This window comes from Neophocaena asiaeorientalis, unplaced genomic scaffold (genome assembly GCF_003031525.2).
Source record: "Neophocaena asiaeorientalis asiaeorientalis breed wild unplaced genomic scaffold, Neophocaena_asiaeorientalis_V1.1 scaffold265, whole genome shotgun sequence".
NCBI lineage: Eukaryota > Metazoa > Chordata > Mammalia > Artiodactyla > Phocoenidae > Neophocaena > Neophocaena asiaeorientalis.
In genome coordinates, this window is record NW_020172172.1 from 1,889,615 (window position 1) to 1,914,978 (window position 25,364).

Sequence of the window (25,364 nt, forward strand, 5' to 3'; positions counted from 1 at the left end):
ATTGTATACACTGCATCTCTTCAATAATGCAATATTTTCAGTCCTGCAACACATCTTAATTCTGGAGAATTATTCTTTCCATTACTAGCTGAATTCTACCAGGGAGGAAGGCCCTTAACACTCGTTTCACCTATCTATACGCAAGATTGCCTACTTTGAGTATTGTCATCACACTGCTGATCAAACTCTAATCGGCCTCCAGCCCTAGACAGCAAAGTCTCCTAACAAGGGTTTCCTTTCAATGTCCTTTCCCTAGTTCCAAACGTGGCAACGCATCTCCTCCTTCTCCAGGCCCCACGCAGCCCTGTTGTGGGGTCGACCCTGGCCCCTTGGGCGGTCCGTGTCCGATCTCCCGCGTGCTAGGCCCCCATAAGTAGGCGAGAGCCGAGTTTCCGAGGTGGCGGGGCGCGGAGCCACCTCCGGACAGACAGGGTTAGGATCCCCGAGGGGAGGACGAGGCCAGCGGACCCTGCGATGGCACCTCCCTCACCACCGACGTTCGCGCCCAGGCCACGCCAATCCCGCTCACCATTCGCGGAGAAGAAGCCCGGCCGGAGCTCGCGGGCTCTGGAGCAGAAGGCAAGCGGCCGCGACCCCTGCGCCTACCGGCGCGAGAACAATGAGCGGACAGGAAGTGCCTGGGGATGGGCTTCCGGCTCCCCAAGTCGCCAGGCCAGCCTCTCTAGGAATCTCGGAGGTGCTGTCTTCTCGTTGGGTGTCCAATATCGCTACCGACCAGTGATGGGGGCAAAAGCGATTAGAGGAAGAGTGCAGGTGGATTGGGGAACTGAGCCTCAGAGCGCGGGGCATCCCTAGGTCGGGTAAGGCCACTTAACCGAGGCGCGCACCCGACAGCCTGAAACTACAAAGCATCCATCTGTGGAAGACCCTGATAATTTTGCCCTAAATGTTCTGGAAATATCAAACAGTACAGAGAATGGTACAACGAATGCCTGTATCCTTCTGTACTCAACAATTAACACTTGCTATGTTTGCCTTACCTCTCTATATATTGAAGACATTTTTTTAAGTTGTAATCATCAAAACACTTCATTCCAAATACTTCGATATGCATCCTTCAGTAATAAGAATAATCTCCAAACTAACAATACCATCATTACAGGTAGGAAAATTAATAATTCCGTGAAACCATCTAATAACCATTTTCAAATTTCCAACTGCCCTAAAATATATATTTCATAATTTTGTTTTTCCAAATCAGTTTCACACACTGCATTTGGTACGGCTTTTCAGTTTTGCTTTTTATTTTGAATTTACAGATTCACAGAAAGTTGCAAAGATAATACCCCTCAACTAGTTTCCCCCAATGGGTACATCTTACATAGTTTAATATTTTAAAAAATCAGGAAATTGATATTGGTACAATGTGTGTGTACACTTTGTCATTTTATCATGTGTAGATTTGTGTAACCACCATCACAATCAAGATACACAACTATTCCAACACCACCAAGGCCTCCCTAAGTGCTACCCCTCCCTCTTCCCCTGCTCCCTCCCACTATTCCCAACCTCTGGCAACCACTAATCTGTATACTTTCATCTGTATACTTTTGTCATTTTAGAATATTATATAAATCTGGCCATACATTTCAGATGGGATTTTTTTCACTCAGCATAATTCTCTTGGAATACACTTGAGTCACTGCAGGTTATCAATAGGTCATTCCATTTTATTGCAGAATAGTATTACATGGTATAGATATACTGCAGTTTGTTTTAACCACCTGTTGAAGGATATTTGTTTTAACCACCAGTCAGATCTTGACTATTACAAATAAAACTGCTTTTAACAGTCATGTACAGGTTATTTTGTGAACACAAGTTTTCATTTCTCTGGGATAAATGCTCAGGAGTGCAAATACTGGGTATGTGGCAAGTGCATGCTTGGTTTTATAGGAAACTGCCAAATTATTCCCCCGAGTGGCTGTAACATTTCTCATTCCTGGCAATGTAAAAGATTCCGTTCCTTTGCATCCTTGCCAGCATTTGGTGTTATAACTTTTTTTAAAAAGCTGATAGCTGTGCAGATTTTTAACTTGCATTTCCCTAATGGCTAATGATGTTGAACGTCTTTTCATATGCCATAAATATCTGTTCATGTCTTTTGCCCATTTTCTAATTGGATCTATTTATTACTGCTGAGTTTTGAGAATTCTTTAGTCTAGATACAAGTGCTGTGTTGCATATATGATTTGCAAATATTTTCTCCCAGTCTGTAATGCTTTTTCATCCTCTTTAAAGAGTCTTTTGGAGAGAAAATTATTTTGACGAGGTTCAACTTATCATTGTTTTCCTTTTATGGAGTATGCTTTTGATATGTCTAAGAATTCTTTGCTTAGTCTTAGTTCCTGCTGTGATTTTTATTTTTTGCCTATGGCTATCCAATTGCTGCAGCAGCATTTGTTGAAAGGCTATCTCTCCTCTACTGAATTGCTTTTGCACCTGTCGAAAATCCATTGGGCATCTGTGCGTCTATTCCTGGCTCAGTATCTTATGGCTCTTTAGTATCTTTTAAAAACAACCTTCTCCTCCACTTTTTATACCTTTCATTATGGAAAATTTCATACATATACAAAAGCAGTACAATGAACTCTCAATATTCACCCAGCATCAACAATTATCATCCCTCCCTTTTTCACTGTATCTTTTTGAAGAATCCAGTTTTCTTTTTATTTTTCTTTTATAGCCGGGCCGCTTGGCTTGTGGGATCTTAGTTCCCCGACCAGAGATCAAACCTGCGCCCTCAGCAGTGAAAGCAAGGAGTCCTAACCACTGGACCGCCAGGGGATTCTCCCAGTAGTTTTCTTACACAATATCCCATGTTTGAAACTTGTTTCTCATGGTGTCTTTTATCTTGTTCCTCTGCCTCCTGTATTTCTGTAAACTGGCAATCAGGTCTAAGAAGCTTGATAAATTCAGGTTATACTTTTGGCTTTATTGCATTACATGCGGAGAGGCACATTATGTGAATTGTCTCAGTCTTAGCAATGTTACATTTTGTTAAACTGATTAAGAGGTAAATGCCAACTCTCTTCATCGTTAAAGTACATCTTTCCCTGTGTAATTATTACATAATCCGGGGTGATTCTTCTGTATGGACATAAAGCATCTTCATATTCATTACCTCATAACAACTTGGTGAGGTAGATATTCTTCCTTCTGTTTAACAGATAAGGAAATCGAGGCTCCAAGAAATGAAGGCATTTGTCCAAGGAAGAGTGGCAGAATCTGACTCACAGGGTCTTCAGACTTTTAACCTGGACCCCTTCCAGTTTTCACTCTTGGTCCCTTCAGTCTGAGGAACCAGCCCTCAAGGAACTTTGGGGTTGAATTAATAACACTTATTATAATCAACACACAACTTCAATGCTGCTAGTATTAGAAATCACAATCCTAATATTAAGGTATTTATACTCCAGTGACAGAACTGGAGTTCTGAGAATTACAACATAAAATTATCAAATAAAGAATATAGGAAGAAATAAATTTACAAATGTACAAAAGGGTACAGACTGAATGAATGATTGGTTCACTGGGAGTAAATGGGCCTGACCACTCAGAGGTGGATTCTGAATTGGTTTAATCAGAGCTTTGAAGGGCTTGGCTCTGTGTAAAAAAACTTATGTAGTAAGTTGAATGCTGGGACAGAATGTTGTTTCTTAAGTAACAAGCTATTTGTACGTCAATAATGATGAAATGCTGATTAGAATTCAGAATGACAGTAGCACGGATAATCAGCTCAAGGGTTGGGGTTAAGGATTTTTTCCTGTCGACAAGCAACATAGGACTGTCCTTCCATTTTGATACTCTACGTCTGCTAGTTTTAAAATCCAAAAGTTGAAAAATAAATTGTTTTTCTTGGCATCATACTAATAGCTGGACATACTATTTAATAAGCCAATCTTTTTTCCATTAAAACGAATATATTATCTATTATCTCCCTTAGACATTTAAAAAGCTGTTTTAAAAAGGTCTTTTTAAAGTACAAAATTCCAAAGTTAGCTATCCACCATACTTCCTCTTACTATAAAAATGAATCTTTTGAGGTGCATTAAGTCCTAATATTAACTTAATGAACAAGCATTACATTATGCCATGTTCTAGATTTTGTTCTAGATCATGTTCTTTTATCCAACTTTATTGACAACTAAATTGTTTCATAAAGTACTTTCACATGATCCTTTTACTGAATGCTCACAACAATGCTATGAAGTAGGCATTATACCAATATTTGATTGACAGAGAAACTGAGACTTAGAGGCTGACTTAATAACATCACAGAGCTAGTGAGAGAAAGAGCCAGGACCCAAACCTAGCTTTTCTGATTCCAAATATAGTGTACTTAAGTTGTCCTCAAACAGCAGACTCTTGCCCATCCAACTCCATGTTTGATATGTCTTAATCATACCGTCTGTAGAGACTTTCTCTAGCAGTAATACTATCTTTAAAATGTACAATATATATATACCTTTTCAAAAATGTACACTTTTTAATACCAAGATATTTTTGCTATCATTTACAATGACACCATTACATCTTATAAAACATAACCCAATTTCTTCAGAATCTTTGATCGCTCCAAGGTCCTTTTCTAGGTTCATAACAAATGGTTTGGGACAGAATATTTAACTAGAATTTGGCTTATGTTTTTGTAGTCTTGAAAGTCTAGATTAACTTTCTTCCTCATGCAACATACTTGTCTATAAAGGGGTGATCATGATTTTTTTTTCCTTATAAAAACCATATGCTGCCATTTATCCAACAGTTACTTAAGTAGGCAGGGATTCTATTCCATTTGACACGATACTAGATTTTCTGAATCTCTGTCTTGGACTCACAGGCATTTTGGAGCCAAGAGAATTCCTCCACAGAATGGATTTTTTGTTGAAGATGAAGGTTTGAAGTCTGAGAGAATTCTTTTTCAGACTCATCACATTCACAGTTTTTTTCATCTGTATGAATTTTCTGATGTACAGTAAGGTTTTTTCTTTGCCTAAAAACTTTACTACAATCATTACACCCATATGGTTTCTCCCCGGTGTGGATTCTCTGGTGGCCAACTAAATTCCTCTTAGAAGTAAAAGACTTTCTACACTTCTCACACTCATATGGTTTTTCCCCAGTGTGCATTCTCTGATGTACAACAAGGTTTTTATTCTGACTGAAGTCTTTTCCACACTCATTACATTTATAAGGTTTCTCTCCAGTATGGATTCTTTGATGTACCATAAGATTTCTACTAGAGGTAAGGACTTTTCTACATATATGACATTCATAGGTTTTTTCCCCACTGTGAATTCTTTGATGTTCAATAAGATTTCTGTTGTAAGTAAAGCCCTTCCCACACTCATTACATGCATAGGGCTTCTCACCAGTGTGGATTCTCTGATGGGCTATAAGGTTTGAGCGGTAACTGAAGACTTTCCCACAGTCATTACATTTATAAGACTTTTCCCTTGTGTGAATCCTCTGATGGCCAATGAGGCTTTTCTTCAGAATGAAGCATTTGCCACACTCATTACACTCATAGGGTTTCTCACCACTGTGGATTCTCTTATGTTCAATGAGGTTTCTGTTAGAGCTGAAAGCTCTACCACACTCACTGCATTCAAAGGGCTTTTCCCCGGTGTGGATTCTCCGATGTACGAGCAGGCTTGAATTGTAACTGAAAGCCTTCCCACAATCCTCACATTTGTAGGCTTTCTCCTGTGTATGGAGCTTCTGATGGACCATGAAACTCTTGCTCATAATGAAGGTTTTTCCACATTCTCGACATTCATAGGGCTTTTCCCCATTGTGGAGTCTCTCGTGGTCAATGAGGTTTCTGTTAGAACCAAAGACCTTGCCACAGTCTTTACATTCATAGAGATTCTCTCCTGTGTGGAACCTTTGATGTAAAATGAGGCTCTTTTTCAGAATGAAAACTTTCCCACATTCATTACATTCGTAGGGCTTCTCCCCATTGTGGAGTCTCTGATGGTCAAAAAGGTAAGCACTCTGAGTAAAGGCTTTCCCACATTCAGTACATTTATAAGGCTTCTCTCTGCTATGCATCCTCTTATGGTCAATGAGGCTTGACTTAGAAGTGAAAATCTTCCCACATTTTTTACAACCAAAGGTCTTCTTTTCTGTGTGAACTCTCTGGTGTAAGAGGAGGCTTTTGCTTCGAATGAAAACTTTTCCACATTCTTTACATTTATATGGGTTCTCTGTGCTGTGGAGCCGCTGATGGTCAACAAGGTAAGTGGTCTGGGCAAAGGTTTTTCCACATTCATCACATTTATAGGGTTTTTCCCCCGAGTGGATTCTCTGGTGCAGAATGAGGCTCTTCTTCAGAATGAAAGCTTTCTGACACTTGTTACATTTATAAGGTTCTTCTCCTTTGTGGAGCCTCTGGTGATCAATGAGGTAAGCATTTTGAGAGAAAACTTTGCCACACTCATTACATTTATAAGGTCTCTCTCCAGAATGGCGCCTTAGATGTATAATAAGGCCTGAGTGCCTATAGAAGCCCTTTCCACACTCCTTACATTTATAAGGTTTCTCCCCAGTGTGGATTCTCTGATGGTTTAGAAGGTAAGCACTTTGAGAGAAGGCTTTCCCACATTCATTACATTTATAAGGTTTCTCCCCAGAATGGTTCCGTAAATGCATTAGAAGGCTTGAGCGCTGAATAAAGCCTTTTCCACACTCCTTACATTTATGAGGTTTCTCCCCAGTGTGGATCCTCCGATGGTTTATAAGATGAGAGATTTTATTGAAATGTTTACAACATATATCACATTTATAAAGCTTCTTTCCTTCAGTGCCTATTAAACTTTCAGAAAAAGCTGAATCTGAAGTTAAGCTTTCTCCAAATTCCTTCCACTTTTGGCCTCGCTTTTCTGGTGGAGTCCTTTTCCTCTTTTCTCGTTCACACAGGGAAACTTTCTTCAGTGTATCTCCTTCCCTTGTTTCACTTCCCCACTGACTTGCTAAAACTTGCCATTCATACTCTTCCTCAAAGTCAAGAACCTGGGGAACATTTCCTTGAAGTCTTTTTGATGCTCCTTTCTGAGAATCTGCTCTTTGAGATAGGCTTGACTTTGATGTCACCTCCTCATTCTCAGTCATGGTCTCCCACTCTAGTAAAAGGAATTAAAAATGCAAATATTATCATATCCCTGTGTTAGTGAGAACAAGATCTTCAAATGACTTTAAAACAAGCTAGAAGGAAACTTTCATATGCATACAAAAAGGAAAAGATTTTTGTTAAATGAGGGTATAAAGCTGAATGCTAATGACAGAATGTTGTAAATGGATTAACATAAACTTCATTCTGAGATACTTCTAAGCTCTTTGCCTTCAGGGAGCAGATGTAAACATAGAAAGGATTCTGAAAAAACAGATGCAAGGAAGAATCAGAGAAAGAACATGGGATCTTTCGTAGGTGGTTCACACCTGAGGCTCAAGAAGTTGGATGGGACAAAAAGAACCATTTGGCTTATAAAGAGCTGTCTTTTTATTTTCTTCTTGCTAGGAAGATGGGAACTCTAAAAGAAAGAAAATATACCTAAAAACTTGGAAGACAATCTTTAATTTGTGAAGTCAAGTGTATAAGCACTTTTTAATTACTTGAAAGCAATTAACCTACAGGGAAAAAAAATCCATGAAAAAGCAACTTAATGCTTAGAATTCTCCTTCCAAAATTGAGAAACAGAATTTTAAAATTCATTTCACAAAAATATCAGGTTTGGTTAGACTCCCTCACTTAATTAAATATAAAAGAGAAGAAATACAGAACAAAATGAAAAAACATAGACATTAAAAACGATGAAAACATCTATAAAATAATGAGGCTAAACTAGTTAACCTCTTTTCTACTCTAACATCTCAAATATTTTAAAATGTGAAATTATATATATTTTAAATGTTTTGGAAACTTATTTTCACCATCCAAATGTGAGAAAAATTATGAACTAGTTCCCCAAATTATCTAGTAAGTAAAATTATGTAAATAATATTAACATTATCTTCTATTTGAGTATAAAAACACTATTCTTCTCCCTAAATAGAAAAGACATGGGAAAGGAGTGTAACTATTTTACTCTATTATGAACTTCTTTAAGTTTATGAGAGTATGAAAACGGAAAACATCCAATAAATGTTAAAGTGAACTACATTCTTAGATCAGGCCGTCATATCTCATCTCAACTGTCCCTCTCTCTGGAGTTTGGGTAGGACTGCCCATCACACTACACTGCTTCACTTGGCAGTAGGGATGGGCATGTGTCTTAGGCCTATCCAATACCAGTACTCCAGTTTCCTTGTCCACAGTGATTGTATCAAGACTGGTTTCACAATTTAAGCAGGATGCTGGTGGAAAGGAAGGTTCCCTTTCTTTAAGGAAGTAGAAGTGTTTTAAGGAATAGAAGTGTTGCAAGTAGTTAAACTGAGATGGAAAATCGTTAAGAAATGAGCAACTTTTATATACACAGTAGCTAATTAGCTGGTTAAATGATCTGAAATTTTAGTATAGAAATCAGACTATGTATGGGCCTATTGAGCTTTAAGGGACTTGGGAGAAAAATATGAGAATGAGAGAGGAAGCTGGTTACCTTCTGCAATCTCTGGTGAAGCCTGCAAGAAAAAGACAGGGTTTCCTACCTCCAATACTGCCCACTCCTCTAATCCATGTCCACTCCATTGCTAATTATCTTTCCAATAAGTATATTTGATCATGTCACTCACCTGCTCAAAACAAATAACCCTTCACTGCTTATAGGATAAAGCACAAATGACTAGAACAGCCCAAGAGTTGCCTTCACCCTATATCTGCCTATTTTTCTGGCTTCACTTCTTGTTAGTACCCTTTATGCCCAGAGACTCTAGGCATGGAAAACTACGTAGAGATGCCCAAACATGTCATGTTTTTGCTTGCTTCTCTGTCATTGCCCTTGCCCCTTTTTCTCTTCCCAAATTGCTCTTCCTCGTCCCCAATTTGCTACCTGCCCAAACCTACAGCCTTAAAAACTAAGTACAAAAGTCACCCCCGCCCCCGGAATTACCACTGATCTTACAGAAATAAAAAAAGGATTATAAAGGAATACCATGAATGATTCTGTGCCAATAAATTGAACAACTTAAGATGAAATGGCTAAAATCGTAGAAAGACACAAACCACTAAAATTGACTCAAGACATAGAAAATCTGAATAGTGAAATTAAATCAGTAACCAAAAAACTACCCACAAAGAAAACCCCAGGCCCAGACTGTATCACTGCTGAATTCTACCAAACATTAAAAGAATACCAATTCTTCACAAACTCTTCCAATAAATAGGAAAGGTGGGAACACTTTCCAACTCATTCTATGAGACCAGTATTACCTAGATACCAAAACCAGGCAAAGATATGACAAAAAAAGAGAAAACTACAAACATATCTTATGAATACAGACATAAGAATCCCCAACAAAGTATTAGCTAACTGAATCCAGCAACATATAAAAAAGAATTATACACTATGATCAAGTGGGATTTATCACAGGAATGCAAATGCTGATATAACATCAGATAATCAATTAATGTAATATACCATATCAACTGTATAAGGGACAAAACTCACATAATCATCTCACAGATACAGAAAAAGTGTTTGGCAAAGTCCAAAACTCCTTCATGATAAGAACACTCAACAAAGTAGGAATAGAAGGGAACTTCCTCAACCTGATACAGGACACCTACAAAAAATTTAAAGCTAACATCATACTTAATGGTGAATGATTGAATGCTTTCCCTCTAGGAGCAGGAACAAGTAAAGGATGTCTGCTCCTGCCACTTCTACACAACACTACTGGAGGTTCTAGCCAGGTCAATGGGGCAAAAGAAAGAAATAAAAGGCACCCAGATTGGAAAGGAAGACATAAAACTATCTCTATTTGCAAAATTTGTACATAGAAAATCCTAAAGAATCTACCAAAAAACTATCTGAACTAAATAAGTTCAGCAAGGTTGTAGGATAAATATCAATATACAAAAGTCAGTGGTATTTCTGTACATTAGCACTGAACAATCAAAAAACAGGAAATTAAGAAATAATAGCATCCGGGAATTCCCTGGTTGTCCAGTTAGGACTTGGCGCTTTCACTGCCAGGGCCCAGGTTCAATCCCTGGTTGGGAACTAAGATCCTGCAAGCCACACGGTGCAGCCAAAAAAAAGAGACCAATATTCCAAAAGTTAAATGGGCAAAGAACAGTACTAGGTAGTTCATAACATATGAAAAGATACTCAACCTGACTAGTAATGAGGGTGCTCATGAAACCAAACTGAAACAGCAATGAGATTTCATTTTTTCACCCTCTGTAAATCCTTCCCTAAACCATCCACCCCTCCCCCACCCTCCCAGTTCTTCCATCTAACCAAGCTCCTACGTGCTCCCGCACTCATGCATACTTTTATTATATAACATTTGCCACACTGTATTGTAATTATTTGTGTAAATGTCTTTTACTCCAACTTGAATGTACTTTATGGCAGGGGCTAAGTTTGATGTGGGAGATGCTTAATATTTCTTGAAAAATAACCTTCAAATCCTATTCCAATCTCTTAAATGAACATATACAAGTCTTTTACATATTGAAGAAGTATGTGCAAGCTATCTGGGAGTCTGCTTTTCTACCAGCTTATCAATGCACAGAAACTGAGTGCACAAAACTGTCAAATATGATAGTGTTACAGTCTACCCCCAGGTCAAAACACCATGGGCTGTGTAGTACTTTGTCTGGGGGAATTTGGTCGTGCCCAACTTTTAAACATTATAAATCCTTCGTGGGGACGAGATTCTTTAGACACATTACTTATTTTCCCTCTTTCTGAACCATTTCCTTAAGGTAGCCTCCTCAAGTCAGAATTACTAGGTCAAAGAGCATAAACACCTTGGTATCTGCTTGCCCAAAGCCCTAACAGCATTGCAGTTAGAGCATATCTTACTTATTAAAGTTGATTCAAACTTCTCTTCCCTTAAAGAGTTGGAATAAGTAAGGAATTACATTTTCTTCTTAGTTTTTAAATTTAACTCCAAATTTAACTCCTAGACCCATCTGGAATTTATTTTGGCTTACAGCGTGAGGTATGGATCCATGGTGAGTGTTTTTCATAAAATTAATCAATTAACCCATAAAGCATGCTTTAAAATTCTTCAAAGAAAAGATGAATTATTGAGTAAATAGCATTAGAACTACTGAAAGCCACTTGGGTTAAAAAAAAAAAAAAGCAAACATACAAACTGGATTCCTATGTCATTCTGTATATCAAGATAAACTTTAGATGGACTAAAGCTTAAATGTAAAAACGAAACAATGAAAATGTCTGAAGAAAATACAGGTGATTTAAAAACTAATAATTTTATGGAGAAGGAGACCACAAAGGAAAATATTGCTGTTTGACTACATGAAAGATTTTCTAAGACTTAAAAAATAATGATAATAATAATACCACTGAAAGGCAAACAAATGGGAAAATGTGCAACATGTGACAAAGGGTTAGTAGTTCTAATAAATAAAAGAAATATGTAGAAAAGATATGAATAAGCAGAAAATGACCAATAAACATGATAACACTAATAATCAAAGAAATGAAAGAAAAATAAACAAAAGATAGTATCCTTCACCTAGCTAGCAAAGTTTTAAAACAGTGACCAGGGCTTCCCTGGTGGCGCAGTGGTTAAGAGTCCGCCTGCCAATACAGGGCACACAGGTTCAAGCCCTGGTCTCGGAAGATCCCACAAGCCGCAGAGCAACTGGGCCCATGATCTGTAACTGAGCCTGCGCTCTGGAGCCCGTGAGCCACAGCTACTGAAGCCCGTGTGCCTAGAGTCCATGCTCTGCAACGGGAGAGGCCACTGCAATGAGAGGCCCGCGCACCTCAATGAAGAGTAGCCTCTGCTCGCCACAACTAGAGAAAGCCCGTGTGCAGCAACAAAGACCCAACGCAGCCAAAACAAAACAAAAACAAAAACAAAAAACCGCAAAACAGTGACCAAATCATAAGCACATACAGGGGAAATGGGCCCTCTTGTACTCTTTATGTAGAAGTGTAAATTGGTACATCATTGATAGAAAGCAGTTTGGGAATATGTATCAAAATATAAAATCTACAAAATGCTTGACCACCACACCATAGCTGAGATACTAAAAGACATATTCTCATATATGTAAAAATATATAGTATAAATTACTATGAACAATAAAAAACTTACTAAGGTTGCTGGGTACAAAATTAACATACAAAAATTAAATATTTTTATGTATGCAAACAATGATCAATTAGAAAACATCAGAAAAGTGTCCTATTTCAAAGAATCAATGTAACCAGAATATGTAAGATCCACCTGAATGCAATTTTAAAACAGGCCTGAAACAGACAAAGGCAGTATGAACAAATGGAACTATATGTAATGTTCTTGAATAGAAATTCAGTATCATAAAGCTGTCAATGTAAAGCATGATACTCAGACAATGAAATACAAAGCTACTTCCTTCATGGCCTTTCCTAATTCCCAGGAATTGGTACTGATTGTTTTGTCTTCTTCATTTCCATCTCAAGAGGCTTACGTCACTCTATTACCAATTATTTTACTCTGCCTTGTTTATTCTTTTTATGTTCATCTCCCAAATCATGCTACTTAAGGGCAGAATCACGTCATTTCCATAGGTGCCATTACGTGGTAGGTGTTTAATGTTTGTTGAAAACATAAATGGCAAACAGTTTTTTAAAAAATACTCGTTATTAATCAAAGAAATCCACTTGAGAATAAAGATATTATAACTTAAAAAATTATATTAGCAATAATTTAAAAGAATGGGACTACTCAGCAGCAATGAAGGCAGAGCCAAAGGAGTGGTTCTTACGTACAGCTGGGAAGAGCAGAGAGGACTGAGATCACTATGGAAAGCAGTTTGGCAGTATGAAGCAAGAGCCTTAAAACAATTCAAACACTTAGGCCTAGTAATTCTACTTTTAAAAAATAATGAGAAATTAAAAAAACAAAAACAGGGGCCTCCCTGGTGGCGCAGCGGTTGAGAGTCCACCTGCCGATGCAGGGGATACGCGTTCGTGCCCCGGTCTGGGAGGATCCCACATGCCGCGGAGCGGCTGGGCCTGTGAGCCATGGCCGCTGAGCCTGCGCGTCCGGAGCCTGTGCTCCGCGACGGGAGAGGCCACAACAGTGAGAGGCCCGCGTACCACACACACACACACACACACAAAAAAAAAAAAACCTTAGGCATAGAGATAGATTATTATTATGGCAATTATTTAAAATAAAGAAATGGCTAACTAAATTATGACACAAATTACGCAGCCAATACAGATAATTGTTGCAAAGATTTGTGATAATATGAGAGTGAGGTGACTGCAAAGAACGCAAGCTATAAAACTGTATATATTCATAAATACACACTCTCAAAACAATGTAAAAAACCTCAAACACACAAAAAAAGCCAGAAAGGTAATATATCAAAGTTTTGATAGTAGCTGTTTGCAAATAGTGGGTTAAAAAAAATTTTTTTTCTCCTAATATTTTGTGTTTTCCAAAATAAGTATGCTATACTATGTTCATAATCAGAAAAACAAACAAAAGCTGGGACTTTCCTGGTGGTCCAGTGGTTAAGAATCTGCACTTCCACTGTAGGGGGAAGAAAAAAAGAAAAGAAAAACAAACAAAAGCTGATGAAGTTGTGGGGGAGGGAGACACAAGAGGGAAGAGATATGGGAACATATGTATATGTATAACTGATTCACTTTGTTATAAAGCAGAAACTAACACACCATTGTAAAGCAATTATACTCCAATAAAAACGTTAAAAAAAAAAAAGCTGACGAAGTAAAGGTAAGAATTATGGAAAGAAAGTGTCCTTACCTAAGGAAGTCACATTTCCATAATTCTCCAGCATCACATCCCAGTACAAAGCCCTCTGAATTGGGCCCAGACATGCCCATTCCTCTGAAGTGAAGCATACTGATACCTCCTCAAACATCACCAATTCCTGAAATAACAGGTATGTGTGAGATTATCCATGCCCAGGAAGCTCCCCTACTGAAAGGTCCCTTTCACTTATGGGGAAGACAGGTTGTGAGGGCATGAGGTGGGCAAGGGATATCAGGGAGACATAGGACACCCCACATGAAGTCTGCCTTCCAATAGCATCGACCTTGATTTAGAGATGGGAGCTGACTGGACATCCAAGCACAAGGATGAGAGATACTCCAACCACAATTAGGATACTTCAGCCACAATGAGATAGTGCAGATAGGATCTTAGGAAGAAAAGAGGATGCAAATCTTACCTGGGGCTGGGCTGTCAGGAGCATGAGAGCCATTAATTGATTTCTTGGGTTCTCTTCCTGGGAAAGGGCAGAAGCTTCAGGGGCAGGCGAATCTGAAGGAGAAAAAGCTGCATATGAGATAACTGTTGTTCCTGCCCACTACTCCAAGTCCAATATCTTTATCTTCTATAAACAAGGAATTCAAAAAGACACAGAGCTCCCAGAACTAGGCAACGATGGCTATAAAATGACCTACAAATCTTTTCTGACCCCCACGTGCAGGGCTGGAATAGCACAAAGAATAGCAATAAGAATGGATAAAGGGGGACTTCCCTGGTGACACAGTGGATAAGACTCCGTGTTCCCAATGCAGGGGGCCCGGGTTCGATCCCTGGTCAGGGAACTAGATCCCACATGCATGCCGCAATTAAGAGTTCATATGCCACAACTAAGGAGCTGGGGAGTCTCAACTAAGGAGCCCCACGAGCCACAACTAAGGAACCCACAAGCTGCAAATAAGACCCAGCGTAACCAAATTTAAAAAAATTTTTTTAATTAAAAAAAAAGAAAGGGCTTCCCTGGTGGTGCAGTGGTTAAGAATCTGCCTGCCAATGCAGGGGACATGGGTTTGTGCCCTGGTCCCGGAAGATCACACATGCCACAGAGCAACTAAGCTCGTGTGCCACAACTACTGAGCCTGCGCTCTAGAGTCTGTGAGCCATAACTACTGAGTCCACGTGCTGCCACTACTGAAGCCCATGTGCCTAGAGCCCTGCTCCACAACAAGAGAAGCCACCACAATGAGAAGGCCACGCACCGTAACGAAGAATGGCCCCTGCTCGCCGCAACTAGAGAAAGCCCGCGCACAGCAACAAAGACCCAACGCGGCCAAAAATAAGTAAATGAAATAAATTAATTAAAAAAAAAAAAAGAATGGATAAAGGGTCAGAGGGACCCAGGAAAGGACAAGAGGGAGAACAGGAAAGAGCTTGGTACCATAAGGGGTTCATATAAGGGCAGGAGAGGAAGCAACTATCTGGGAGTAGGGAGATGAGTCACAGTAAGAGTCCTGAGAAAAGTCCAAAGTCATAGCCAGTAAGTTACCATGTTGAGGATCTTGGAGCAAGTTGAACACCACTGGGTCAGTAAGAGGATTTGAGCGAATTTCAGCTGATATGTGGCTGCCAGTGGGTGCATGAGGAAGTGCTATTCCTGGAGTGCTCAGACCCTCCTGGAGAGTGTCCTGATCCTGGACAAGGACTGGAACCTGGGAACAAGCAGAACAAAATAAGCTGACTCTTCTTGTACCTCCAGAAAATGGACTCACCTAACATGGACCTCTTTCTGCCCGTAATCTAGAACTGTGAGATGAGAGTGACCCACCTCAAATATGGAGCATCAAAACAGCAGTAAAGCTTTGCCTTGAGAACAATGGAGCTGCCCTCTAGCCCCACTCATGGTACTGGTGACCTCTCCCAGAGGAGACTGAACACAACGGTGGAAACAGAAGCCAGACCTGGGTGTGGGTTAAGGAGGGAATGGGAAGTAACAAGCAATTAAGAGCTTCAGACCTCGTTTTAGATTACACCTGGGTTCAATACACTCTTCTACTTATTTACCCCTTCACTTATCCCTTCCTGCTCCAATAGAAAGAACACTAGAAGTCTAGACATTTGCTTTTGTTGCTAACTAGATGTCTCACCTAAGACAATATAGTGAACCTTTTCCTGCCTCCATTTTCTTATCTCTCAAATGAGAAAGATGGATTAGTGATTAGTACTGAAATATGTAGCTCTAAATTCTTCATTTTTATGATTTAAACAAATAAGCCCATCCTTGGTATCACTCCCAAGTTATATTCCAGAATTCTTATATAGAAATGTTTCTAGTGGGCTCCAGATTGACAGAAAGAGATCTGACACATACTAGAAACTATATCAAGATCCCAATTTAATAGCCAAGGATATAAAATCTTATCAGAGGCAAATATCTCAAACCCATCCCTTGGCTCGCAGAATCCCCAGTAGGGGAAAACATGGGGAGGTCTTGCCAGATCTAGAAAGCTTCATTCATGCTTTCCCACTGCCTTTTATACTTCAGGCTTACAACATCACTCCAAACATACTTATACAAACAATACATATGTTTCTGTTTAGAGGAACACTTACAAACATTACGTTCTTCAGATTCTTGAACCAAACTCAGCATTAGCAAGCATCACCCAAGGAGGCAAAGCAGAGTCAATGCCTTGTGTTGATTCTGAATTGGCCCAAAGACCCCAATCATAAATCCATTTCTCTCAAAATACATTCTGTGGTCTGAACAGCTCATGAACCTGTTTTAATTAGCATTAGGGTTGCTATTGTGTTATTGTTAATGAAAATCACAGCATCATCCTCTATCCCCTCTGTCCTGGGCCTACTCCCTCCTTCCACCTCAAACTCTTCCCCCTTCCCCTTTCTCACTTTTAGTGCTGGTCCATCGAGGTCTTTCTGCAGCTCCTCTACCAGGGCCACTGCCTCCTCACCACTCCCGGGGCGATGGATCTGCACCCAGGTCCGTATCTCTCCGGGCAGGATGCTCAGGAACTGCTCCAACACCAGCAGCTCAAGGATCTGTGCCTTGGTGCGTGCTTCTGGCCTCAGCCACCGGCGACAGAGCTCCCGGAGCCGGCTCAGTGCCTCCTGGGGTCCAGATGTCTCATGGTAACGTAACTGTCTAAAGTGCAGGTGGGAGGTCTCCCAAACAGAGGAGCTGCTCCCTTGGAAGCTGGTTCCCCACTTCCAGGTATCATCCTTCCCTTTAACAAGGCCCTCTTGTCTCAGAGCACTGTGGGCCCAATTTTCTCTTGTCATTGTTGTTATTTAAGAAAGGCTCCTCTCTAGGGCCCCTCAATCCTTGCTTGCCTTCTTCCTTAGAGCTTGGAGAACATCATCTATAAGACCTCAAGAAATCATTGTTAAAGTTAACCCAGAGAAACAATCAGGTTTTCCAGACCCCAGTTAGCTCTCACTAATGAAGAAACCTCCCTGAATGCAAAGTTCTAGATTCTGGGCCATGCCTCCTCTAACAGAGAAGCCCAGGCCCAAGGCTCTAGGGACACTAATATGCATGTTACCCAGACCATTGCTGATATCAAAAACATGAAATTCCTTTGGTCTTTTTTTTTTTGACCACGAGGCATGTGGGATCTTAGTTCCCCGACCAGGGATCCAAGCCTCACTCCCTGCATTAGAAGCACGGAGTCTTAACCACTGGACGGCCAGGGAAGTCCCTCCTTTGGTCTTTATTCACAGTTTCTCTTCCACCTAATTACAATAAATCTTTTATCCACCATTCTAACGATGGGCATCCTGGCTACTCCTGTGTGACCTTGAACAAGTTACCTCACTTCTAAGTCTCAGTTTGGTAACCTGTAAAATAGGGGCAACAATTCCTATCTTATGGGCTTGTTGTAAGCAATCGATGTGAAATACATTTCAGGCTTTTGAATAGTGCCTGGTATATGGATTCAAATGTTAATCATTATCTTTCTGCACTAGCACCCTTTCCTATGTTCTTAGGCTTCTGCTTTCTAGAAATAGTGCGTTTTTTAGAAATAATATGTATCTTTCTTATCACAAAATGGAAAATCTGTAAAACCAGAAAACACATACAAAACCAAAGAACAATCACTGCTGTTGTTCTGGACTACATTCTTCCAGTCCTTTCTCCAACGGGCAATTTGGATCACAAAACTGGATCCAACTGTACTGCTCCATAATTTCACACACATTGTGTTGTAAACACAATATCAAATATTCTTCATCATTATGTTCAAGAGTACATCAGCCCATGGGACTTCCCTGGTGGTGCAGTGGTTAAGAATCCGCCTGCCAATGCAGGGGACATGGGTTTGAGCTCTGGTCCCGGAAGATCCCACATGCCGCGGAGCAGCTAAGCCCGTGTGCCACAACTACTGAGCCCGCGTGCCACAACCACTGAAGCCTGCGTGCCTAGAGCCCGTGCTCCACAACAAAGGGAGGCCACCGCAGGGAGAGGCCTGCGCACTGCGGGGAGTAGTGGCCCCCACTCGCTGCAGCTAGAGAAAGCCCGTGTGCATCAACGAGGACCCAATGCAGCCAAAAATAAATAAATTTATTAAAGAAAAAAAAAGAATATATCAGCCCATTCATACTTTAGTCCTCTGTTTCTAGACGTTTAGATTTATATTTTTTTCCTATTACAAATTCAGCTGCAATGACCATCTTCGTTAATGAATTTTTTTTTTTATAAATTTATTTATTTATTTTTGGCAGTGTTGGGTCGTCGTTTCTGTGCGAGGGCTTTCTCTAGTTGCGGTGAGCGGGGTCCACTCTTCTTCGCGGTGCGCGGTGCGCGGGCCTCTCACTGTCTCTGCCTCTCTTGTTGCAGAGCACAGGCTCCAGACGCGCAGGCTCAGTAGTTGTGGCTCACGGGCCCAGTTGCTCCGCGGCATGTGGGATCTTCCCAGACCAGGGCTCGAACCCGTGTTCCCTGCATTGGCAGGCAGGTTCTCAACCACTAGCGCCACCAGGGAAGCCCTTCGTTAATGAATTTTTGGTTACATTTCTGCTTACTTCTTCAGGAAAATTTCCCAGAAAAGAAACTGTTTGGCTGAAAGGTACAAATAGTTTAAACTTTTAAGGTTGTAATAGTTACATTACTATCAGTAACATATAAGAGTGCCTCATTAATTTTATTTAACACATGGACCCTTAAAATTCATGCTTATAATGGAGCAGAGGAGGCCAAAATATAAACATAATTTCAATATAATGTGTGAGTACAATTAATAGGAGGACGTATAAGCACAGTAAGAATTCATGAAGGTAATTTTGGGTTGGGCTGTAAAGAAAAAAAGACCACTGGAGTATTAGGAAAGCCATTCCAGGAATAAAGAAACTGTAATTTCAAAAGCAAGGGAGAGACAGCACATATAGCTCTGTTAAAAAGATTCTTTGCAAATCAGAGAAGGAAGTAAACTTTGAGGTAATTTTGTAGAATTAGAGTGAAGAGGTAAAGAGAAGCCAATTCTAAAGGCTACTGAGAGGCAGCCAGAGGCATCCCAAGTAGCCAGAGTGGCACTGTCAAGCTCCTTCCACAGGAATTACACTCAGCATCTCAGCACCAAGCCACTGTAGATTTAACCTGTGTCTGTGAGCATCTGTGCTTTATATATTTTTACTTTGTGCATCTGTTAGCAAGATGTGTCCTAAGGGAACTGCTTCTTTGTTTTACATCATTTCAGCTTATGAAAGGTTTCATAAGAATACTCTACTTTCAGGGACTTCCCTGGTGGTGCAGTGGATAAGACTCCATGCTCCCAATGCAGGGGGCACAGGTTTGATCCCTGGTCAGGGAACTAGATCCCACATGCATGCTGCTACTAAGAGTTTGCATGCCACAACTAAGGAACCTGTTTGCTGCAACTAAGGAGCCCACAGGCCGCAACTAAGGAGCCTGCCTGCCGCAACTAAGACCTGGTGCAACCTAAATTAACAAAACAAAACAAAACAAAAACAATCCTACTTTCAGACATTAGGGGAAACCTGTAGTCTAAACAAATAATTAAAGTTCTAAATTAAGTAGTAGTAGGGATAGAACAATTGAGAAAAACTGAGCAGTTCTTTGGTAACTGATCTGGGGGTGATGGAAAGGAATTTAAAAAAAGGATTTCTATCCCATGTTCACAGATAGGAAGACTCAATATTGTCAACGTTTCAGTGCTTCTCAACTTCATCTATAGATTCAATGCAACTCCAATCAAAATTTCAGTAAGCTATTTGTGGATATTGACAAACTGATTCTAAAGTTCACATGGAGAGGCAAAAGACCCAGAATAACTAACACAATATTGAAGAAGAAGAAGAACAAAGTTGAGGGACTGACACTACCCACATCAAAACTTTCAAAAAGCTACCATGAAGTCAGCATGGTACTGGCAAAATTGTAGACAAATCAATGGGACAGAATAGAGTCCAGAAATAGACCCACATGAATAGTCAACTGATCTCTGAGAGAGAGTCAAGGTAATAAAATGGAGCAAATATAGTCTTTTCGGCAAATGGTGCCGGTACAACTGGACATTCACATGCAAAAAATGAATCTAGACACAGACTTTACATCTTTCACAGAAATTAACTCAAAATGGATCAAAGAACTAAATGTAATATGCAACACTATAAAATTCCTGGAAGATAACCTAGGAGAAAACCTAGATGATCTTGGGTATGGTGATAGCTTTTTAGATACACACAAAAGGCACGATCCTTGAATGAAATAATTAATAAACTAGACTTCATCAAAATTAAAAAATTCTGCTCTGCAAAAGGCAATGTCAAGAATGAGAAGACAGGGCTTCCCTGGTGGCACAGTGGTTGAGAGTCCACCTGCCGATGCAGGGAACATGGGTTCGTGCCCCAGTCCAGGAAGATCCCATATGCCGCGGAGCGGCCGGGCCCGTGAGCCATGGCCACTAAGCCTGCGCATCCGGAGCCTGTGTTCCGCAACAGGAGAGGCCATAGCACTGAGAGGCCCGCGTACCGCAAAAAAAAAAAAAAAAGAATGAGAAGACAAATACTTGCAAAAGACACATACTATTATCCTTCCTTTGTATATTTTATACAAAGAACTCTTAAAACTTAACAATAAGAAAACAAACAACTCAATTAAAATATGGCCCAAGGGGGAATTCCCTGGTGATCCAGTGGTTAGGACTCAGAGCTTGCACTGCCAGGGGGCTGGGTTCAATCCCTGGTCAGGGAACTAAGATATCACAAGATGTGTGACAAGGGAAAAAAAAAAAAGTTAAGATAAAATGACTCAAAGACCTAAACAAATACCTCACCAAAGAAGATATACGTATTTTAAATAACTGCACGAAAATATGCTCCACATCATACGTCATCAGGGAAATGAAAGTTAAAACAATGAGATACCTTACGTACCTATTAGAATGGCCAAAATCCAGAACACTGTCAACACCAAATGCTGGTGAAGATGTGGAGCAACAGGAACTCTCATTCATTGCTGGTGGGAATGCAAAATGGTACAGCCACTATGGAAGACAGTTTGGCAGTATCTTACAAAACTAAACATAATCCTACCATAAATTCTAGCAATTGTGCTCCTTGGTATTCATCCAAAGAAACTGAAGACATACATCCACACGAAAACCTGCACATGGATGTTTACAGCAGCTTTATTCGTAACTGTCAACACCTAGAATCAACCAAGATGTCCTTCAATAGGTGAATGAATAAACTGTGGTACATCCAGACAATGGAATATTACTCAGTGCTAAAAAGAAACAAGCTATTACGCCATGAAAAGATACAAAGGAAGCTTAAATATGGACTACCCAGTGAAAGACGCTAATTTGAAAATCTAATATACTGTACAATTCCAACTATATGACATTCTGGAAAAGGCAAAACTATGGAGACAGTAAAATGATCAGTGGTTGCCAAGGGTTGGAGAAGGAAGGGATGAGCAGGCAGAACACAGAGGATTTTTAGGGCAGTGAAACCATGCTATATACTAAAATGGTGGATACATTATACAAATCATTATAAATCTGTCCAAACCCATAGAATATATAAACACAGAGAGTGAGCCTTTATGTAACCTATGGACTTTGGGTGATTAAAATGTGTCTGACACAGGTTCACCAACTGCAACAAAAGGTACCACTCTGGTGGGGGATTATTTTGGGGGGGGATTGAAGTATAGTTATTACACAATGTTGTATTAATTTGTGCTGTACAGCAAAGTGATTCAGTTATACATAAATATACTCTTTTTATATTATTTCCCATTATGGTTTAGCACATGGTATTGAATATAGTTCCCTGTGCTACACAGGAGGACCTTGCTGTTTATCCATTCTATAAATACTAGCTTGCATCTGCTAATCCCGAACTCCCACTCCATCCCTCCAGTGGTGGGGGATGTTGATATGGGGGGACGCTATGCAAGAGAGGGGGCAGGGGGTATATGGGAAATTTCTGTATTTTCTGCTTAATTTTCCTGTGAACGTAAAACTGCTCTAAAAAATAAAGTCTGTAAGTAAATAAAACCCGGGGCGGGGCGAGAAGGATTTCTAAATAATTTTCTACAGTAAATGATCAGAATTCTATTTACTCTTACTTTGCAGATAGATACAAATAACAAATCCTTAAACATACATTTTGTTTGCTTCTCACAAAAGGTTTGTGAGCCACACGTTAAAAAGAACAAAAGAAGCCTCAAAGGAACTAAGTGATTCACTCAAGGCCACTCAGTTATGGGAGCAAATTCTGAACTCAGGGATTCTAACTCCAAAAGTCCAAAATAACTGCATCTAAGAAAAGACTTCTGAAACCCAAACAACTATTCTAAAGCAATGGTTTAGAATAATAATGACAACAATTCATTATAAAGCTTTAATCTGGCAAGCGGTAAAACGAAAATAAACAACCATACGTAGTCACTCGCAGGTTGGCAATGACCTTTCTTGCAAAAGACGGCGTTTACGCTGAGTTTACCATCTTGGTGCTTAATGTGAAAATACATTCTCTAAAGCAATGGTGGTACGGCTTGCCTAAGTTTGCTTCTTAAATACCATTATATTACAAAATTAAAACATGAGAACCAGTCCATACCTCAAGGGGGAAAAAAAAAAGCCCCCATTAGTCTGGGAGCCCCTGCTCCAGGGAAGTCTCAAGCTGTTTCTCAGCATCAGTCTCAGAGAAGATGGGAAAAGAGCAGAAAAGCCTGAGCTGGGGAACCTGACTACTGAGGGCGGTGTTCTCAAAGGGGCAGCACATTCTACTAACTCGAGGGCCGGTCCACAGACACACAGACTCAGGGGCTCTGTCTTCAATACCTTCCCCAAGCCGCAGCCAAGGCGTCTACCTCAACACGGAGCGGAGGGACCGCCCTGGGGGTAAGGTCCGGAGAGGGGTCGGCGAAGGCTGCGCTGCCCTGGCGAGCTCAAGCCGCACCCCGGGCCGCCCTCCCCGCGTGCCAACCTGACCCGAGCCCACCCCGCTCACCGGGGGCTCCCACAGCGGCTCCGGCCTTCGGGACCGCCGCCTCGGCGGGGACGCCGGGAGATGACACGGGAACTAGACGCCACGGCACCTGAGGCCCCAAATAATGGCTGACCCGCGGATACCGCGATTTCCGGTCGCTCACCCCACCTCCCAGTCCCGACTCTCTAGGAAGTCATAGCTCTATGGTTCCTAGTTTTTCCCGGTGAAGGCGAAGAAAAGCGGAGCTACTGGACCCTTGGGTCTTCATTCCTCCCAACCAAAGAGTAGGCGTAGCTGTGTTCCGGAACACAAGGATCAGCGGTGAATCACACGGTTCAGGCCCTCAGGACGCTTGTTGTCTCCTGAAGGAACGGAACCTTTTTGTTTTAATTTGCAGTTCAACTGAGGTTGATGGGGAGTAATTCTTCATATGTCTGAGTGACTTCGTGGGTGACTTTTCCAATCTATTCTTGAACCTGGAGCAGTTCTCACTGTAAATAACATGGCTTATAAATGACTCCCTTGTGAACTGGCTTACTGTCGAGTATCTCTTGCCCAAATGATGAGATAATGGAGCTCTGGTGTTAAATATTAATCAAGCTGAAACTGCGATAGAGAGACACTGCCTCTCTGGAATGAGAAAGTTGTTGCAGTTGTCCATCACCCTGGGTAAAGTTAGGTCTGTGTAAAGGAAACTGAACTCTGATTCTCTCTTTGATACTTAGATATTTTAAGTTTGGACTCCTGGAGTCGTCAACCCCTATATAAGACAGACCAGAAAGAGGCTCCAAGAGGGTGTTGCAGGAGAGGGAAATGTCATGTCCTGGGACCCACAGGAGCCCTTAGGATGGACCATGGCCAAGTGAGGGTCCTTGGGTTGTGCAGGAAAAAATTCAAGAGCTCACCAAAGAAAAGTGAAAGCAAGTTTATTTAGAGCGATACACGCTCCACAGGCCGAATGTGGACTGTCTCAGAAAGTGAGAGCGGCCCCAGGGCATGGGGCTGTAGTTTTTATGGGCTAAGTAATTTAACACGCTAAGGAATGGAAGGAATATTGCTGTTACCAGAAGGAATATTGCTATTTCTCGGAAGGGTGGGGATTTCCCAGGAATTGGGCCACTGCCCACTTTTTGGCCTTTTCTGGTCTGTCATGGCTGAAGGGGCATGATTTTTAGTATTACAATGAAGGTATAATGAGCTAAAGGTCAATGACCAGACTTTTCTCAAAGCTACCTTGGTTACCAAGCAGGTTCTAGCTGGTCTTTATCGAATCCAAACAACTGCGCTCCATCTTCATTTATCTAGAGTTTGTGTCCTGCCCCTTTCCCTCCTGTGTCAAGGGCCAGGGCCATGTCTGTCTGGATCCCTTGTATACTTGGCACCTAGCACAAAGCCATACTAGGTGCTAGATGAACGTTTGTTGAATGAGCAAGGTGTTATTCTGTATATATGTTCTCTTCTGGCTTTCAATTGCCTAAACATTTCAGCCTCTACTCTTTCATTCATTCAACAAGTATTAACTGAGTACTAACCATGCGCTAGACACTATTTTAGGCACTAGGGACATAAATGAAGAGGTAAAGTCCCTAGAAGCTTACATTTCTAGTGGGGGTAGACAGGAAAACAAATACAAAATATGTCAGGGAGTGATACATGCTAAGCAGAAAGATGGTAAAGACCCAACAAAGGAGGCTTAGAAGCAGCAGCCAACCAAGTAGAAGGAGAACCAGGAGATAGTACTTTATAGGTCTCAAAGCACGAATGGGAGATTTTGAAATAATAATCAACGTGGGCCCTGCTCCCCCTACACTAAATCATTTTACTTGTAACCTGAGGCCCCTTCTCCTCCCCTGCCTGCCCAAGTAGACAGAGGTTATTCACTGTGAGACTAGAAAAAAAGGGTACAAAGACTATACTGTCAGGTCAATAGACACTTTTGGGAGATGGAAAGACATGCTTGCCGAACAAGTGTTTCTGCTGGGGAAGAAGAAAGGAATGAGAGG

General features: G+C 40.8%; 2 protein-coding genes across 5 annotated transcripts in view; both read right to left on the reverse strand.

The window, feature by feature from the left end:
* The window catches only part of ZNF35 (zinc finger protein 35), a 43,013-nt gene extending 42,377 nt beyond the window's left edge, over window positions 1-636 (reverse strand). The window contains exon 1 of one of the 2 annotated variants that reach the window (XM_024756030.1): window positions 530-636. The gene's annotated coding sequence lies outside the window, so the exon portion shown is untranslated. The remainder of the gene's footprint in view (window positions 1-529) is intronic. The other variant, XM_024756020.1, reaches the window with a different exon arrangement.
* A 2,295-nt stretch (window positions 637-2,931) lies between these two features.
* Window positions 2,932-23,488, reverse strand: ZNF197 (zinc finger protein 197). Of its 3 annotated transcripts, XM_024755985.1 has the most exons (7): window positions 23,383-23,488; window positions 21,295-21,376; window positions 16,792-17,261; window positions 15,431-15,593; window positions 14,348-14,439; window positions 13,921-14,047; window positions 2,932-7,145 (listed from the first exon to the last, which is right to left on the reverse strand). In XM_024755985.1, the coding sequence occupies exons 3-7, from the start codon at window positions 17,179-17,181 to the stop codon at window positions 4,828-4,830; spliced, it is 3,090 nt and encodes a 1,029-aa protein (XP_024611753.1). In that variant the 5' UTR covers window positions 17,182-17,261; window positions 21,295-21,376; window positions 23,383-23,488; the 3' UTR covers window positions 2,932-4,827. The 3 variants fall into 3 exon arrangements, with proteins under 3 accessions (XP_024611753.1, XP_024611764.1, XP_024611774.1); XM_024755996.1 differs by lacking the exon at window positions 21,295-21,376 and having other exon boundaries at window positions 23,383-23,468; XM_024756006.1 differs by lacking the exons at window positions 21,295-21,376; window positions 23,383-23,488 and adding an exon at window positions 15,710-15,842 and having other exon boundaries at window positions 16,792-16,925.
* Between the last annotated feature and the right edge of the window lie 1,876 nt (window positions 23,489-25,364).